The 19,484-nt window shown below is 31.1% G+C and overlaps 1 protein-coding gene across 4 annotated transcripts; it reads left to right on the top strand.

The window, feature by feature from the left end:
* The first annotated feature begins 1,638 nt into the window (after positions 1–1,638).
* LOC148194993 (uncharacterized) lies at positions 1,639–17,215 on the top strand. 4 transcript variants are annotated; one of them, XM_088093855.1, is made up of 8 exons: positions 1,646–1,721; positions 1,845–1,910; positions 2,753–3,002; positions 4,280–4,407; positions 5,432–5,531; positions 8,594–9,115; positions 10,236–10,573; positions 11,264–17,215. In XM_088093855.1, the coding sequence occupies exons 3-8, from the start codon at positions 2,843–2,845 to the stop codon at positions 11,420–11,422; spliced, it is 1,407 nt and encodes a 468-aa protein (XP_087949981.1). In that variant the 5' UTR covers positions 1,646–1,721; positions 1,845–1,910; positions 2,753–2,842; the 3' UTR covers positions 11,423–17,215. The 4 variants fall into 4 exon arrangements, with proteins under 4 accessions (XP_087949980.1, XP_087949981.1, XP_087949982.1 ...); XM_088093856.1 differs by having other exon boundaries at positions 1,665–1,721; positions 1,823–1,910; XM_088093854.1 differs by lacking the exon at positions 1,845–1,910 and having other exon boundaries at positions 1,639–1,721.
* Positions 17,216–19,484: the final 2,269 nt, after the last annotated feature.

Below are 19,484 nucleotides of genomic sequence, written 5' to 3'. Positions count from 1 at the left end.
TCTCTTGTAATTGAGTTAATATATTCTCTCTTTTAAGTCTATTGTCTGAATAAGAAATACTTTTTCTTCTTTATGTAATTCATGAAATGCATAAAACAATTGATTATAGTTTTTCTTAATTTAAATTTCAAACCTATTTTTTTTTTATTCAACATCTTCTATTAAGTAAATATTAACTTATCCTTCTTTGGGTTGTGGAACTCAAGAGAATAAAACATATATATCTGTTGTAGGAAAAGGGGTTAAACTAACCTTGTCTCTTTGAATGGTTGAAAAGAGACATAAATTTTCGTCTTTTTATAAAGATTTAGATTGTAATTTATAAAAATTCTTAGAAAAAAAAAAGAGAAAAAGAATCTTCTTCTGACTAATACATATTCTAAAATGACAAGGAACTTTTTGAATATTCATTCATGTATGCTTTCATAAAATAATTCAGAACTGTAACTCTATTTGTGTCATTGCTACACAATAGACAGATTATAAATAAAATGGATAATTCTAGTTAAGTGGAACTATTCTCCTATTTCATCTCCTATTTCATTGAAAGTTGTACGCAATCAAATATAAATTTTATTTATTTAATATTATATGAGAACATTACAAAACCATAATTACGACATGTGTGTAATAAAATAACTTCAATATTTTATTTTATACAATTGTATATATGATAAATATGATATAAAGTAATATATTAATTTATATAACATAGTCCATTAATTAAAATATCAAATTAAAAAAATTATTATTCAAATTCTTTAAAAATACACATTTGGATACTAATTATAATTTTAAACATCTTATTTTTTCCATAAATTTAAGAAAATAACCCCTTAAATGAAAATACACATTTATATATTTAGTTAAAACTATATTATTCAAGAAAGAAAATATAGATTTTGTTTGACTAAACCTACTTCAAAAGTGCTGTTTGACTAACCTACTCCAGGAGTGTGCCTTAATATGTTATTGAATTTCACCCTTCTTTAATTTAATACAATAGAACTCATAATCAAATCATTGTATACCAAATGTTATTCCTTCATCTAAAACAGTTCTTATGAGTCAATCACCAACACTTCAAAATGATATGAAGAGTCATATTATAAGAGTTGTTTTTAATAATGTTTTCTTTTAAATCGCACTTTTGTAAGGTTATATAATTAAAGTTTATGTCATTTTTTCTTAAAGTGTAATAAACAAATATTACTAATTATAATAAAAAGTGTAATACTATTCAAATTCAAATAATTGATATCCACCTCCAATTTTCACCTACAAGTTTATATACATACTTTCAATCTCTCTCTCTATATATATATATATATAACTCATTTGTAACTGATAAAGTTGACTTCAAACTTGAACAACTATGCACAAGTGACGAAAAAGGACCAAACAAATAGGAGGCGCGTGGCTGACACTTTTTATAGAGTGAGTGGGGAATTTTTTACCCTCCCGCCATGAAGGTCCTCTCTTTCCGCGAAATAGCACGTGTCAACGCGTCACATTGAGCTGGTTCCACTATGCCACGCGTCATTCTCCTAGCGGTTGAATGCACAGATCCCATCCCAGCCGTCAGAACCATCATCCAACAACACATATACTACTTGAAGGTTCACACTGTCCATTCTCTTTCTCTCTCTTTTCTCACCCTAACCCAAATGGAATTTTAGAGAGAGAAACTAAGGGTTGGTTCGGTTGCCACCACCACACAGGTAATAATCGCCTCTCCAATTTCACTCTCAATCACCCTTTCACATTTTTTTTTTCAGGTAAATTATTTTTGTCCTTTTCTGTTCATAATTTTTTTTTTCAGAAACTGTTTCTTGGTCATGCAGTTGTTTGTTAGTTATGCTGGTGTGTAAGTGGAAGCTGAGACTTGGTTGTTATGTTTTCAATTTGTGGTGAGAATCTTTCTGTGGTTCGGTTTTTGGGTCTGCATGTGTGGCAATTGTGATTTGCTTGGTTTTTGCTGGGAATATTTTCGGGTTGACTTCCGATTTGAGGCGTCAATTCATGAGTTTCGTGTGTATTTTGAGACTTGGGGTTTTGGGTTTTGACTTTTTAAAGGCTTTTGGTTTTGGAGGTCATGGAGTTCAGGTTAAATTCTTTTGGCGATTAGAAAATAACTATAACTGGAAACATGCAACCATAGAAAATGGTCATAGAGATTTTTCTTTAGAATGTAAAATAGGGATTTACTAGTCAGGTTTTAGAACTCAGGAAGAGATTATGTTTTTGATTTCTTTGATTTAAGTAATTTTAGTTCTTATAAATTAGGCTATTGTGGTGAGTAATTATTATCCTAAGAACGAAAAGATGGATATGAAAGAAATTTGAACTTAAATTTGAACTTCCTTAATATGATCGCCTCAAGGGTGGAGCCTGGAAAATTATGAATATAGGTTAGATTAATTAATTCAAACTTGAATCTAATGTTTTGTAAGTTGATTTTCACATTGTGTAAGCAATTGTAAACTACTACTGTGATCTCCTTTAGGCTTGCTTGTATTTTGGGAAATAATTGTTTAGTGAGGTATTTTATTTTTTGTGGACTCTATGTTTTGAAAGTCTTATATACTTGGGCTTTTAGTTTCTGATTGGCAAATGCATGCTTCTAAATTCTGATATAAAAAGCTGCTTGCTTTTTGTGTGACTTCTTTTTATTAAAAATTCTTTATTTATTTTTCCTACTGTCTATTATATAATTGGAAATTTAGATTTTTATTCTCTTTTTATGCAACAGCCTCTGCTGCTTTGACTGTCTAGAGGGACTTTGGTTCCCAACAGATGTGCCCAGTGCAAGATTGTTGCACCTACTGTAAGCACAAATCAAATGCCATCCCTAAAAATGAAGAGCAAAGTAAGCGTGAGCTGTTTAACAGAAACAAAGGACCTTCATGTGTGTTCGAAATCAAAAGTTATCGCCAAAAGCCCATGTTCTAAAATCATGATCTCTACACAGAAGGCTGAAATAGACACTACTTACCTAGATGGTAGGAGCCAGTTTCCAATCTGTTTGAGACTTTTTTCTTAGTATCTATTTGATTTCCTTTTTATTTTGCTAATCAGTGTCTTTATCAATGATTTTCGCATTTAACTTTGTTGTTCTTCTTCATCTTACCTTTTTGCTATTTTTAACATATATTATATAATATGCTACTGATTTAATCTTTCATGTGTGGACAAGAGATCACATTAATTCATGATATTGAGATTTTCTTTATTATGAATAAGTAGTGACTTTTCATTGTTCATAATTTATGAAAATTTGCAAGTTACAAAACAGTTCATGCTGATCCACCTGATCAATTATTATCTTCACTTGTTTGTTAATTAAGAAAACAAGTGATGTGTGAAATACATTACTTTTGGCATTATACTAGAAAAGACAAATTTAAGAACATCTCAAAATTTCCTTTGGATGTAGATTCTCTCATGTTAGTTTTTCAATTGACCATGTCATGTGAGAAAGTGAAGAAATTAAGGAACTCCTGCAATGGAAGCTACACCCCTACATAGGGACTAATAAATTGTCCTATGTAATGTTAACCATCACATGGCATAGTCATATGGAAAATTCAGGTGAGAAGATCTAAATCCTTGCTATAAATAAAAAATGAGAAAAAGAAAGACATGACAAAAGCAAAGAGATCCAAAAATGAAGCTACTTTACTTCCGTAAGGGTAGTCTTTACCTAGATAATGTGGATTACCAGTCTTTTCCATGGTCATCTAAGTTGATGCTTCTGAGCCACACAAATGAGGATGTACGAAAGATTGTTGTCTGTGATACCAATCTAGATTTTTAATCTGAGATTTAAAATTTTCGTTTCTGGTAAGCCCTTTATGAATTTCTGAACTGTAATCTTCAGGACTCTTCATTGTCATAAATTTGTTCTATTTGTAATGTGTTGGAATCTTTGATCATAGTTTTCCAAAGTGCAGCTGTACTGCATCATTAATGTACAGCTATTAAACCATTATTTGGGGTTTTCTAAAAGTTTTAGTGTTAGATTATGGAACAGATAAAATTGTTATGGTAAGATTCATTTGGTATAACAGAACTAGTTCTTGATCTTTTGACTGAGTAGAGTGGGCCAACTATAGAACTTTGTATTCATTTCTTGCTGTTGTTTTCTACACAATCTGTTACTCTGCTGCAATAATGGGCATTTTACTCTCTGACTAACAATCTCCTGATTCATGGGATTGTGCTTAAATTATTTCATTTCAATTCTTCACATTTGATAGTTCTTGCTCTTTCTCTGTAGTTTCCTCAAGGACACAGCCGAAAGACATAGCATGCGATCAATCTGTTGACAGCAAAGAATTTCTGGATAAAGAGAAGTCTGAATCAGAGCACCAATTTTCTGTTTGTTCTTCTGTCCTGGGAAAAATGGTAGAGTTTGATTTATTGGCTTTAGACAATTGTTTTTTGGAAGTTCACTTCTTGTTTAATACTTTCTTTTTTGTCAATGCTTTGTGTATCTTTCTTTTACATACTAGTTTAGTAGACAAATGAGAAACAGGGAGAGGAATAAATTAAAACCATACACTGGTTATTTTAAAAACAACTTACTTTTGATCTATTTAGACAAACTTCTCCATAAACACTTTTAGGAAAAAAATAAGAAGGAAAAATGAAATGTGTTTTTCTATAAGCTAAAATTAGCATATGCATAAGTAATTTGTAGAAACTCTCTCATATAGCTTCTATAAATTCATATTTTTAATTTGTGTGTAAAGTAATTTTTACTTGTGGTAAACCTTGTTTCATTAATATTTTATTATTATTTTACTCTCCTAAAAGTATTTATAGATAATTTTTTACAAATAAAATAACCACATCCTGGATTTGTTCGAACTAGTTTAGACTTAAAAAAATTAGTTAATCAAGAATAAGTTTATTGAATTATTGTGGAATACCAAACACGTCTAGGATTTTAGAAATGTTATCTGACTTTTGATGGTTGGCAAGCACCCCGTAGTCAACTTAATTTGGGTATGTACTGTAACTATACTGATATATCCGTGCTATATTATATATATCATTCTCTCCCAGATAAATAAATTATGTCTTTTCCTAATTAAAGCATATTTCTAGAAGCTTTAGTTTTGGTTATAGTGAGAGCATTGAGGAACTACTTCTAGAAGTTTTGAGCGTAACATAGCTTTCCTGTTTAAAAGTTATGTTATGCCATATGATATCTGAACACATTGAGAGAAGAATAAAGGATGATTGGTCCGGGATGTGATGCTTCAATTTAATATGGAAGCTAAATATTTTTTCCTTGGCATTTTAAAAATAATAGTAGATTTTTATGCTAATGTTCATATCTTGTCAATCATTACTCTATACCTGTATCCGTGAGATTTGAACTTTTTTATCATGCACAACTGACAATTCGTTCTCTTTTTTCTAGGAACTAACCAACCCCTGTACAGCAAGCTTAGAAACAATATTTTCTCCTGCTTTTGAGCCCATTGAAGATCATTCACAACATTATACTGAAAAAGATGCAGGTATGAGACATGAGAATAATGAAATATCCTTTATCATATATATGACTTTCTTATGTGGTCGCTGACTAATTTTTGATCTTGACCATCCGTGTATCATTATATGATCTAAATTTATAGTTCTCACATTTTCAAAATGACAAATGTACTTGTTGTTTATGCTCTTATACATATTTTAATAGGAGAAAAGGGATGAAAGCGTAGAGGGACTGAATCTCAACTATATATGTAAAATAAATGGTTAAAAATAAAACAAAGATGTGTTCAATGTTTTTTTTTATTCTTGAAAATATCACATACTTTTAGTCCATTTTAAATTAATTTTTAGTTCCTACACTTGACATATTTAGTCTTAGTCCCTCACAGGATAGTAATAACATGAAAATCCCATCATTTTTGGTAAATACAGTTGTTCAAAATGAATGAAACTTTTGTAGGGACTAAAGAAACCATTGCATTATTTTAAGAGAATAAAAACATATTTAAACCTTGAAACAATCTTCGGTATACACACATATTTATATATGAATGCGAGTTACTCAAGAATGATAAACCAGAAAAATATATTTCAGTGTTCTTAAAGAGGACTGGTTATTGACCCGGTTAAAACATTGATTTCAAGATTCAATGTTTGAACTGGTAATAATAAGATTTTTATCTGTGATATTTTGTGTAATAAAATAACATAAAAGTTATAAGAAATCAGGATCTTCAATTTTAAGTTATATGAATGACTACGTTACATTTTAAAATAATTGAAAATAATTTATACTCATGTGAAATCTTAAAATATATCTTTTTATTTATCTTAAAAATGTTACAGATTAAAATTTAAAAAATTGAAAAAAAAAATAAAAACTGGTTTAAGCTGTTTTTGGACCAGTTTGACCGGTTATTTTCTGGTTTTGGGATGCTTCAATTTTTTTTTTTCAGCCCATTCTAGACTGTTTCAATTAGAACAATTTCCACTGTTTTTTTTCTTAAAAAAACATTGATAAATTAAATAAAGATCATTGGCTCATATTAAATAGTCAAGATTCAAAATAAATCCACAATACTTTAAGTTGTCATGTGACCACTAATGAATTTTTAGTCTCGACCAACCTTGCATGTTTTACACTTCATTTGCCCATATTTTATAGTTTTTACATTCTTGTAATAAGAACTGCTTTTGTTTTATCTCGGAGTGTTTATTTATATATATGTTTATGGGGTAGGAACCCTTAATCTTCATCCTCAATTGATTTTACCATTATAGAATCTGCCACCTTCCTCACTATTAGCTGGGTCATTTGGGTATAAAAGAAGTCAAAGAAAATGGTTCCTTATCGGTCCTCATGTATAGTATAGTACTTGGAGTGTTGAGCTTGTTAGCTTCGAAACATGTATGCTTTGTTACGGTGTCAAAGTCACAAGCTCATGCTCCTTTGGATGTTTTTCTTCCTAATATATGGGTTCCAAGTCATGTCACTTTTGTTTTAGGGCATAAGTATTTTGTTACCTTCATTGATGAATTTTCTAGACGCATGTTTAAACATAGAATTATCAAGATTATTTGGTTTGATTATTTTTATTAAGGAAACTTCAAAGTTTGGTGGTTCTGTTTGTGTGTGCATAAAGTGATAATGCTAAAAAGCACTCCTTTTAATTCTTTTATGTTTAATAATGAAGTGATACATCTGTCTTCTTGTCTTCATACCCCCCAAAGAAATGGTATCATTGAATCTAAACTCTATTGTATTATGGAAATTGTGTATATTTTTTCGTAAGTACCAATTCTACCTTGAAAATTTTAGTAATATTGTTCTACCGTATTTATATATATATATATATGTGTGTGTGTGTGTGTGTGTATAAAGAATGTCTTCTGCTATTCATGAACAGATGCCACATTTTGTACTGTTTCCTGACTAACTCTTCTTATATTACTCCTTGGTTTTTTGTTTCCTGTTGCTTTTCATATGATCTTACTCTTGCGTTTTTTTGAGTTAATATCCTATATATGATCCAATTCTGTATTTGATGCTGCTTAAGAATATATGTAACTGTGAGAGAAGGCCTTCATATTCTTACAGGTTTTATTATTTAAGATTGACTGGTTATACAAAATCCAGTTTTTACAATTTCTCTTTGGTCCAGTAAACTCATAAATAGTTAGGATTGATTACTATTAAATTATCATTTTTTCATTTGGCCACCAAATCTGTAGCTATTTTCTGCATTGAATAACATAACATTATCTATCTTATTGGTTCTATGAAATCTTATTTATTTACTGTCTACCAGTCATTTTGTTATTTAGTTTCAGGGACATGTATAGACAATAATAAATAGGAATGACGTTTTAAAATTTCAGACAAAATCAACAAACAGTTTGCCATAATTCAAAAGTCTGTTACCTGGGACTCCAGTCACAAAATACCATATAATTGAAATTATTAAATCATTCCATATGAAATTTTCCCTCTGCTATGCCAACAATTTCTGTTGCATCCATATACTAACCCTATAATTTGCTTACATACCATGCAACTATGACAGGATGTTGGAAGGTTTTGAATTCAACATTTCAAGATCGGGATTATTGAATATAGGAATTACCGGTGTTTGTTGGACATAGTTTTAAATCTTGAAGTAGTCAAGTATCAAAAGAAGACATGCATGATAGTCATAGCGTACTGGTTAGGGACCTGTACGCCAGTTACAAAACTTAAAATAAGATACATCAGAAAACAAACAGAAGGTCTTGCAAAGACATGACTGGTACCCGTTAAAGAATGCCCACAAAACCAAAGTCTGTGCACCTGACTAAAACAAGAATTTAAGGCCCTAAAACGAAAGTGGTGAAATACCCCTATGATTGAACATGTAATATTTTGGCTTAAAATTTCTACACTGTAAATTTGTGAGATTTACAGTCGAACACTATTTCCCAGTGGACCAGATTAGTTAGAGGTGTTTGATTCTTAAGTTTCTTTTTTATATTGAACTGCCTGCATCACAATGTATGCCTCTTACCTCCTGATTATTTGATTGTCATCATTTATACTTGGATTCTATTTTAGGGAGCATTGGTGATGCAAACTTGGAAGGACTGGGAGCTGATGAGGGAAGAACCATATGTGGTTATGAGACATGTGATGTGTCTGACTTTTACATTTCTGACATGATCATTACAAGCTTACCCTTTGGTGGAAATTCCTTTGATGATGATATCAGTGAAACCAACTGTCTATCTGATTATGCATCTGCTGAGCCTTCCATGTTTACTGCATCTGAACAGTACATGATCCTGCCTGCTCTCGAAGATGATATTAAAGTTGGCTGTACTTCTGATCTCATATCATTTGAAGAAACTGTGATGGTTCGAGAAAGTGCCAGTTTGTATTCGGCAATGGGTCAGATAAGATCCTGCAACCAGGAGTTAGATGTTAAAAGTGACTTGGATAAATCAGAGTGCTTTGATCCACAATCATTTATCAAGAATCTACCCGATCTATCAGAAATAGAAGGGAATGGGCAGCCAACCCTAATTCCTAAGCAATCTCCAAGAAGAAAATCAATAACTCTAGTGCTTGATTTAGATGGTAAGAAAATAATTTAGCATTTCTCCCACAGAATATTAATAATCAATAGTTATTAATATAGCATTGAGATAAATTGACACCATTAACTTAAATTATCTTTATAATATCAATTCACCATTCCTTATTTATTATGATTATAAGTTGCTTTTGATGCATGACAACCTTTTTTCACTTTATAATTGTTATTTATACAGATTGGTCTCTACCATGAAAATATGTGACTTTACTTTTGCTTAAGAATAAAATTTGGATTATTTATCTTCGGACTTTTTAATGCTTTAGCTCAAAAAAGGTATCCATGTGAATATATTTTTTGTCCATGACATGGCAAAGCTTATTATTTTCACCTAAATTGTCAAAAATAATATTAATTTTGCCCAGAGAAACAATTTGTAAATATCAGATGCATATTTAAACATGGATATATGCTATACATTTATTGGCAAGGAACAAACATTCGTATTGTTGAAATCATAGTCACAGGATATAGGTAATAAGTAAAAGAGAATAAAAAAATAGAAAAATATAATCTCAAATTGATATTGTGTGCTATGGTTTGTTGTAAAATACAAAATACTAGCAGCTCAAAACATATTTAGGATAAGTACTATAGCCCAAGCCTACTCTAATACAATTATATAATAAGACGTTTAATTCTAATTGAATAAGAATTAGGAATAAGTTGGAATTTTTTTCTTTAATTTCTCAATTAACTGACTATTAAACATACTTTTTGAAACTGTAGAGTAGAAATAAGTTGGTAGAGTAGAAATAATGTAGAAATTAAAAGGTGTTTGATTAAAGAAGAATAGAGATGAGCTGAGGAGAGAGATAGCGAGATGAATAAAAATAGGTGGCAAATAGTATAATGTCTCTTCAAGTATTTCTTCTCTTCTCTTCCACCAAACACACCATATCATTTTTACCCTCCCATGTCCTTCCCTTTCCTCTCTACCGAACAGTGGCATAGTTTGACTGATTTGTTTACGCATCTCTACTGGATGATATTTGTCTATTTCATTCATACAAAGCAGATTTATCATTTTTCTGAATTTCTTGAAATATTTACTGTTTGAAAAGACTTTTTACCTAGCCACCTGTCATGTTTTCTTGTATCCAGAAACGCTTGTTCATTCTACACTGGAACACTGTGATGATGCGGATTTCACTTTTAGTGTTTTCTTCAATATGAAAGAATACACGGTATATGTGAAACAAAGGCCGTATCTCCATGCATTCTTGGAGAGAGTATCAGAGATGTTTGAAGTAGTTATTTTTACTGCCAGCCAGAGCATATATGCAAAGCAACTACTTGATATATTGGATCCTGATGGAAGATTTATCTCTCGTCGCATGTATAGAGAATCATGCCTTTTCTCAGATGGAAATTACACAAAAGATCTTACTATATTAGGTGTTGATCTTGCAAAAGTTGCTATAATTGATAATTCACCTCAGGTATGTAACCCGTTGCTCACTTTTGTTGGTTCAACTATTGTCTTCAGTTCCCAAGTTTTAAGTAGTTTATAATATCTGTTTAGTATTCAACTCTGACCATAGTGCTATTTTGTGTCTGAGGGTAATTAAAAATATTTCGCTTTTCTAATTGTTGTAAATATTAGAAGGTTTAAGGCACATATAAACTTATTATGGTAAAAGCTTCGCAAGTTATCAATTGGACTCCTTCAGCAAGCATTAGATGAGCATTGGGCTTTAACATTTGCCAAGACAATAATACAATAGAAGAAATTTGAGATTGCTTACAATGAGTTAATAATAACTTAATAACCTTGTCTTTGGTGTTTGGATGTAAGGTAAAGGAAGGGAAATTTAGTCGGACCTTGTCTGAAAGTTTTTAAATAAGGGAAGGGTGGAGGAAGTTTTCTTCTTTTCCCCGCATGATTGGGCTGGGGTTGAAGGCTTTATTTTAAAGAGGAAAATAGTCCTCATTCTCTCCTTCACATCCTTAAACATCCATACAAGAGGAGATAACTCTCTTCCATCCCCTTCTCTCAACTCTTCATCCCTTTCCCTACTTATAAACACATAGAGGCTCCCATCACCCTGGATAGGGGTGGGGAGATATTATTTTCTTTAATGAATATTCTTGGGTATTTAATCCTTCTATTCTTATATAATGCATTTCAGGTTTTCCGGTTGCAAGTGAATAATGGTATTCCTATAAAGAGTTGGTTTGATGATCCATTAGATTGCGCACTGATGTCACTACTTCCTTTTCTTGAGACCTTGGCTGATGCTGATGATGTCCGCCCTATCATAGCAAAGAGATATGGTAACAAAGAATAAGGTTTCTCATTAGACCAAATTTAGCTGATCTTCTTTCTTCTAGGATTAAGAAAAAAATTGGCCTCTAATTAGATGCTAAAGCCTCCTTTCTATTTGAGTTTGAGATGAATTAACCTATAAAATAAACTATTGGTTATCTTATTGTTGAGTCCAGAATTGGTTCCCCTTTCTTCTCAGTTGACAAATGTGGAGTTCTGTGTTTCTCTCAAAAGGTAGTTGTAGCCACCATCTCTTTGTCTTCACTTCCTCGTGTTAGTCCTTGTACAGTAAAAGTTTGAATATTCCGTGGGGGTGTACATGAAATTTATCATATTAAGGAATATAGTTCTGAAAGTTACATATTTCATTTGTGTTTCATATTAAAGGCCAATCAATTTTCATGCGTGCTGATAGAAATGGAACCTTTTATTAATCTTTTTATTGACATATACTCCTTTAATGTTATGATTCAAATATTTTCTTATGGACATTGATTGATGAAGTGTGTAATTTGTCGTCTAAAGAGGCAATTTTAGTTTGATATATTAAGAAATACTGAACTATTTGTCCAGGAACAGTAAAAAATAGTAGGAAAAACTGAGAAAGTACAAATTGAAAAGGGGTAAATTTTTTAGAGCTGAATTTGTGACAATCAAGTTAACAGTTCTATGGATGAGATTGAATACTATTTATTTATTAATCTTTCAATTTGAAACATACAAATATATGATCATAGACATGAAACATCAAGTTCGTGAAAATAATTGAATAGTATAGTTTTGAGGATAATTATGTATGATGATAATCTTGTTTCATTTAAGGTTCCAGTTACTTGGATACTTTAGTTTTGAGGATAGCTATGTATGATGATAACCTTGTTTCATTTAAGGTTTCGGTTGCATTTTGAAACTAATTGCAGCATACGGATGCCAAATTAATCCCTTTCATTATCTAAACATCCAGATAAATAAGTGTTTAGTTCATCATCCTGCTGTTTATGATTCAATGAAAAATTGTTCCTGCATCCGCTTTTCCTTGCTGTTGAAATATTAAGTAGATTGCAATGCCAGCCCAGGATGATATATACATATTTGATTGAGGTAGTATTTAGCCAACTCTTTTATTTTCTCTTCTCCTTAAAATAAGTTTGGAACATTTTCTTTAAAGAGCTCTCAATAGTTATTTTATTTTTAAAATGCTAGGTGGTGTTTTCAAAACAAGTTGTCATTTACTCTCTTTCTCTATCTCTCTCCCTGTCCTCTCAATTTCTCTGTACCCACTTTCTGTCTTTTGTACTCCCCTCTTTCTCTCTCTCTTCCTCTGCTCTTCTGCCATCACTCTCGAGTCCTCTTTTAAACTTTAAAAAAATTGAAAATTACCAAACAACTAATTTATTTTTAGAGCTCTTATTTTGAGCTTTAACTTTAAAGTAGTTCTTAAGATATAATATAAAGAAGAATGTTGGTCCAAACATAGTCTTAGTTGACTTTGTTTCAATTTATAACATATTTAATTTGATTTTATGTAAATAAATAGCTTTCTTTTAAGAGATTTCCTGTACATAATGTAATCCGGACCATTTCTGTAGATCCAGCTTCAATTTTTTCTTATTTTGAATTCTCCATGTATCTATATATATCATGTATCTTGTGTTGTTTAATAAATCAGAAATCTACATATTCTTTAGTCCTTTCCTCTGGTCTATTTATGTCATCTAGATATTCATATGACCTGAGTTACTGTGCTGAATATATTCAAAATCAAGTGATGGCTCATGTTTCTGGATTTTTCAGTTATGTCCTGGGTTAAATATCCGTATTATGATATGCATAGATGTGTATTTGTTAAATGTGTCGGGCCCATCCCTTTATTGTTTCTGTTCAATTTCATAATGCCATCTGGCTGGGTTGTGAAAATAATAATAAAATAGATAAGGATGAGGAAAGAGAAAATCCTGTGTCTGGGCTTTCACAAGGATACAAGTTGGGACTATTAAGTATATTCTCTAAAACTTTTTATCAAATGGTTCTTTGTTAGGTTACCACATTAGCAGTATGATAGGTTAGCTACTAATTAGTTAGTTAGGTTCAATAGTTTGAATAAGTCATGTTGCCCATAAATAAGAAGGGAGGGAGAGAAATAGATCATCTTGTTGTATGGGGGAGGAAATTGGGGGCCTATTGGCGTTGGGAAATTTGATGTAGTTCTTTCCTGTTCTTTCCAGTAAAGATATCTGATTTCTATTGACTGGTATCAGAATATTGTATTGTAGCTGTGGGTATGATGAAGATTTTGAAAATAATTCGAACTTTTGATGGAAAAGAGGCCTATTGGTGGCCAATAAACGTGTAGAGAATATTTTGAGGCCATGGTGTTAGAAAAGGAGTTATCTTAGGCTGTAATGGCATTGTTGTTCTCAATCAGTAGAAACAGAGTAATTAAAAGGGAAATTTGGTTTACCTATGTGAAGGAAGCAGTCAAAAGACTTCATCCAGAGAGTACTTTTGATTAAGAGGATTGAGTTTGGGATGAGGAGAACCCATGGGAGCCGAGAAACAGACTCAAGAATGTAGATACAAGGGTGAAAAGCAAGAACCTTCACATTCGAGATAAAACAAACTGTTGTTAATTGGAACCAGCAGCAAAATTAGAGTTCCAAAACCGTAATCAAGGTTGTGGATAGAACATCAATGGGGAGGAAGCAAAAGAAACAAAGAACAAGAGTGATAATTTAGCAAATCAGTTGATTGAGAATAAGAGAAACCTTAGTATGTGCATGGACGAAGATGTGAGAGATAGTAAAACCCGATGAGTTCTAGTCAACCTACCATCAGCTGTGTAGGAGCTCAGGCACTAGTGTGTAAACCACTGCTTCAACCACCAGACTCAAATGCTTCCATTTAGGAGAATGGGTAGTCATTCTGTCACATGTGTACACCAACCCAGATTCCATCATCAGAATGGCAAAGGACACGTATGGCGCATGAAACAGAGACAGAAAGATTGGATTTGTCTTAGTTATCCAAAGCATTGATATGTGGGGATATGGTCTATGTTACCTTGAAAATGAAGAGGGTCGAGAAGGAAGTGGTTCTGCTGGCCCAAACATTAATTCCATTCACGAGCTAACAAGAGTTAAAGTCTTAGGCAATGTCTAGCTCATTGACCAAGTTGTACTACCATTACTAACAGATCAAGATGTGTGTGGTAACCGATGCAATGATAATAGTGGGGTCAAAAGATGGGGTGGTTGCTGTCCCACCTCATACCAGTAGAACAGACAGGAAGGGAGAAGGAGCCAACCCCAATTCATTAGCCTAATTAGTCAAGCCCATATATGATATATTTGTTCTGTTGTTCTAAGCCCAGTACTGTGGCATTAGTTTCTTTTTGGTTGTGTGCAAATGGAGCTTGTAGGCTGAGCTTCTTTTCTAATTTATTGGGTCAGATCCAACAAAAGAAAGTGAAGCGTTGCTATAGTTATCATCTTGTGCCACTTACCTTGGTGCAATTCGGAAGGGAGTCAGAATCTCAGTCCTGTGCTGGGCCAATTGATACTTAGTTTCACAGCCAATAATATTACAAAAATATGTCATTGGAAAAGAATAGAGGTATTCAACTAGTTGCATTTGACCAAGAATGGCTTGATGATATCTTTGGAGCTGCTGTGGGGGTGGGATTTGGCTTGGTTGTCATACTTCAAATAATTGGAACTCTGGTTGAACTTGCAGCTGTAAGCGATTTCATCTTGAAGACAATGTGAATGCTTTTTATTTTTGGACGGGAGTATTGTTAGGTGACCCCAATTTGCAGTTAGTTACAATAGGTTAGTTACCCATTAGTTAATTTTAAGATTGAGTTAGTTACATGGTCTGAATAAGGCGTGTTACCTATATATGATGGGAAGTTAGACATAGATCATCTTGTCATATATGAGAGGAAATTAGGGCCTTTGTCACTGGGAGGTGCTGACGCAAGTTCAATAGTTTGTCTTTTATTCTATTAATTGGGGAGTGGGGAGTTCTTCCTTACTCTTTCCATAAAAGATACCAGGACTCAAGACCAAGATCATTCACTAAATAAAAAGGTTGACTATGCAAGAAATGGCTGAATATACTTTTTTGGAGTTCAATGCTTGAAATTTTTTTGGTAATCAGATGGAAGAAAGATAGAGAATTGCTCTTAACCTGATAATCTTAACACACTTGCAATAAACTATTAAGTGGTTAATAAAAATTATTCCTTTGGTTTCTGAAACTTATTGAAAGATTAATTGTCAAGAATGGTATATCAAAATTGTGAATGAGGGATGCTTATACTGTCTTTAATTTTAAATGTGCATCATCATTGTAGACATAAAGTATTTTGGCCACTATCAGGTCTGAATTGGAAGCCATCATCCTTGATAATTTCAATTGAGTTGTCAAGATTTGAGAGGTAACAAACTAGCTTTCCCGCGTTTTCCATTATTTCTTTAAACTTCAAACTAACTTGATATAAATTTCCATTCAAGATTATCCTGTACTGAGTTCTGGTTCAAGCAATCATTTTATATATCAACTAAATTGTTTTCTAAGCTTCCAAGTGATCAGTTGTAATGCTTATCTTGATAACTTGACCATTTCCTTCATATGTATCTAGACTTTTATTGTCATTGTGGAAAACAGTTGGCACAGGTGGAAGGAGAATAATATAATTTTGTAAATATTCTTGAGTATCACATACTTGGCTGTACTGCTATATACTTTACTAGTAATAAATTTACTATTATCATCCTCTATAATGGTACGCGGGTGATATAAGAAGTGTCATTTATTAGGATTGCCATTGGTGTATATTAGAAAACATAAGTTAAGATTGAATTACCTGTGTGACAATGATTTTGCTTCAATGGTTTACAAATGGATAGGATATCCCTAATGCTATGGCTGACAGCCGGAGGATGTTGAGTGTTGCCTGTAGTGTTGTATCTTTCGATATAGTTTATTAAACTTAAATGTTTTACGCAGCCGTATCAGTGTAACCCTCTCCAGAGTATCGACTTATAAGTCAACCTTAGTGCAGTGGACTTGTTTGAGGTAATCTAATATAACAACTACAACAGGAGGTGATATATTTTAAAAGGAGTAATATATTATTGTCATTATATCATCAGTATGCTACAGTGAACAATTTAACTATATGTGATCGAATGGAAATATTGGAAGTTAAGTATCTGTGTTTGTGCATATGATATGATATGTATGTTTATGTGGTTTATTCTAGAAGAGAGGTGGTTTTTGGACCTTTTTTAATCTGCCCGACAGTCCTTTAGGTTTGGATTATAAGTTCATAGACTTGGCCTGTATTAAATAGCTGACTATCACTGCTTTAATGATTGTCTGCTATTCCTTCCTATCTTCATATGCTTTCATGATTTTGCATCCATTGCCTGCAGGTCTGTGAAGAAAATTTTATTAGATTATCCCTCTAATGGCTGTTTGATAGGTATGTAAATTTTGATTACACAGGAATCCAGAAGATATGTTAATTATATTGCCATAATATTTTAACCATGTTTCACCTTCCTTACCTGAAGCAAGGCGCTGTGTAAAGTTGTAAAATCTAACTGGGAAATTTTAAGACATTGTTATTTTCTTTTTCTTTCCCTGGCCATTTTTCATTCTTGTCTTTACAATTGGCTGTAAACCTATGTAAATACTAGGAAGAAGGTTGTTAAAGTTTTGTTGTAGCTCTTTTGATCTTTAGTTGACTTAGAATATGGTCATTTAATGCGATATTTAGCATACTAAGTTAAAATGTTTGGTTTATTTATTTCATGGGTACCTGATATGGTTTATTATGTTTTAAACATTTACAGAATTCGAACTTTACTCTATTCCAAAAAATTCAGCCACAACTTCCTTTTTATTTAGTAAAACATATTTGGGCCTTTGTTGAAATTTTTGAACTCTATAAAGGAACATCCTAACAATTTAAACAAAATACATTGAAACCAGGTATTTAAGCTCATGCCATGTAATTGTGTTGTGAGGTTACTTTTACCAAACTGCAGTTTGACAGTGCGTGTTTATATAAAATTACTTTTCAATGAGAAAAGGTTTCAGTCAATTTTTTAGTCATTTAATTATCATCTTAGAAAAACTATATGATGATTATGTTGTTCAAGAATTATCAACACTTTTTTTATATATCAAATTTGGATGATGTAGCAATCACAAGAGATAAAAAAATTAAATAAAGTACGCAGGATATAGGGTGTAGCTATAACACAAAATAAGTCTTAGACCAAACATTGAATTTCACTGAAAAATGGTTCAAAAGATTGGTATTTGAAGTACTAAATATCATAGGTGAAGGGTATCAATGTTGCATTTACATATGAGGTGGTAAGAATTTTTTGAATTTTATTGCTATGATTGGCTTGGTTTTTGTGTTGTAGCATTATTTTATTTTTGAGAGTGTTGGATTGATTTTGCATGGATATGTTTGGATATAATTTAAAGGTTTAGGTTTAGGTTTAGTATGGAGAGGAAATGAGTAAGTACTCATTCATTTCAGTCATTGTTTTTGTATCAGTTTTTATTAAATTATAATGTTTTAATTTGTAATGTTATATTTTTATAATTCTAAATAACTCTTAATATATTAAATGTTAGAAAAAAATATTAATCAGTAGTTTTTTTTAATAAAATACTATGTAAAGATAATTAAATATGATGGTAAGGAAACAAGATAATAGTCATGTTATTCAAAACAGAAAAATGAAGTTCTAAAAGTTAAATTAGAAAATAAAAAACTTTTAAATATTTAACCAATCAGAAAAAAAGTAATTAAAATTTAATAACCAAATTTAAAACATAATTAAGACTAAATTAAATTATTACTCAATTTTAAAATAAAGATATACTATCTTGAATATCTATATAAGTCATTGCAGAAAATGTATTTCCTTGATTTTGACCAAAATAAAAGATCCATATTATTCATTGTTACCATGAGATCTTACATTAATTTGTCCAAACAAAATCTTTCAATAATAAATTTATTTCAACTACCTATTTATAGTAGTAATTCATAGTAAAAGTAACACTGATAATCCAATGCTTAGGACTCTCCAGAATATTCTTCATGAATAACAAAACTATTCAAATCATTATTCTTGATTTTACAATAAAAATAACAAAAAAAATAATAAATCAGTAAATCATATAAAGTAAAGGTTGAATATATTTTAGTGTTCTTCTATTAAATCATCATTAAATCTCAAACAATCTTTTAGAGTTAATGATTACATATGTAATTCTAATCAGGTTATTATAACACATATAGTTATATATTAACTATTATAACATAAATACATACTTTGGAATTATAACATACACATACAATATCAAATCAAATAATTTAAGAAACAAAATCAATAGTTAATTTTCACCGATATTTCTATTGTAAGAAGTGGGAATAGGTATTGTGGTGAGGACAAATTCTTAAATCTTTTTAAGTGAAACTATTTCATCATGTAATCATTTACATTTCAATTTTTTATGTTATAGAATTTTGTGTGATTTGAAAATGAAAGGGCTTCAGATGAAAGTTTATGAAAAATTTATAAATAATGTTAATGAATTTGATAGATTAAAAAATGTTTTAATATATGAAATTATAAAATAAAAAATATAAACTAAAGTTAAAATAAATTTTAAATTAAAAAATGGAAATTATATTTCAAAATAAAAATATATCAAAACAATAAAATATTATAATTTAAATTAGTGAAATTAAATAATATTTTTATTTCTTTTCAATTAATTTTTTAATAGATTCTTAGTTTAATTTATAAGAAAAAGTTAATGTAAAATTTATAAAAATATACTTCCATCTACTTTCTTTGCATTCGAGCGAAGAAAATCTGAAGCATAGTTTTTTATCGTTATCTGTGTTTTTATGCATTGATATTTGCACAATCATCGCTTTTCGCTTGGTGAGTTTCCATTTGCAGAAACAAATACGTCCTAAAATATTTGCATATCAACTTGCAAATAATTTATTCTCCTCATCCGAATAAAACTCTTAACTTGAA

This window comes from Vigna umbellata, chromosome 7, assembly GCF_029865625.1.
Source record: "Vigna umbellata cultivar VRB3 chromosome 7, Vumbellata_1.0, whole genome shotgun sequence".
Taxonomy (NCBI): domain Eukaryota; kingdom Viridiplantae; phylum Streptophyta; class Magnoliopsida; order Fabales; family Fabaceae; genus Vigna; species Vigna umbellata.
This window is presented reverse-complemented; position numbering and strand designations above follow the sequence as displayed.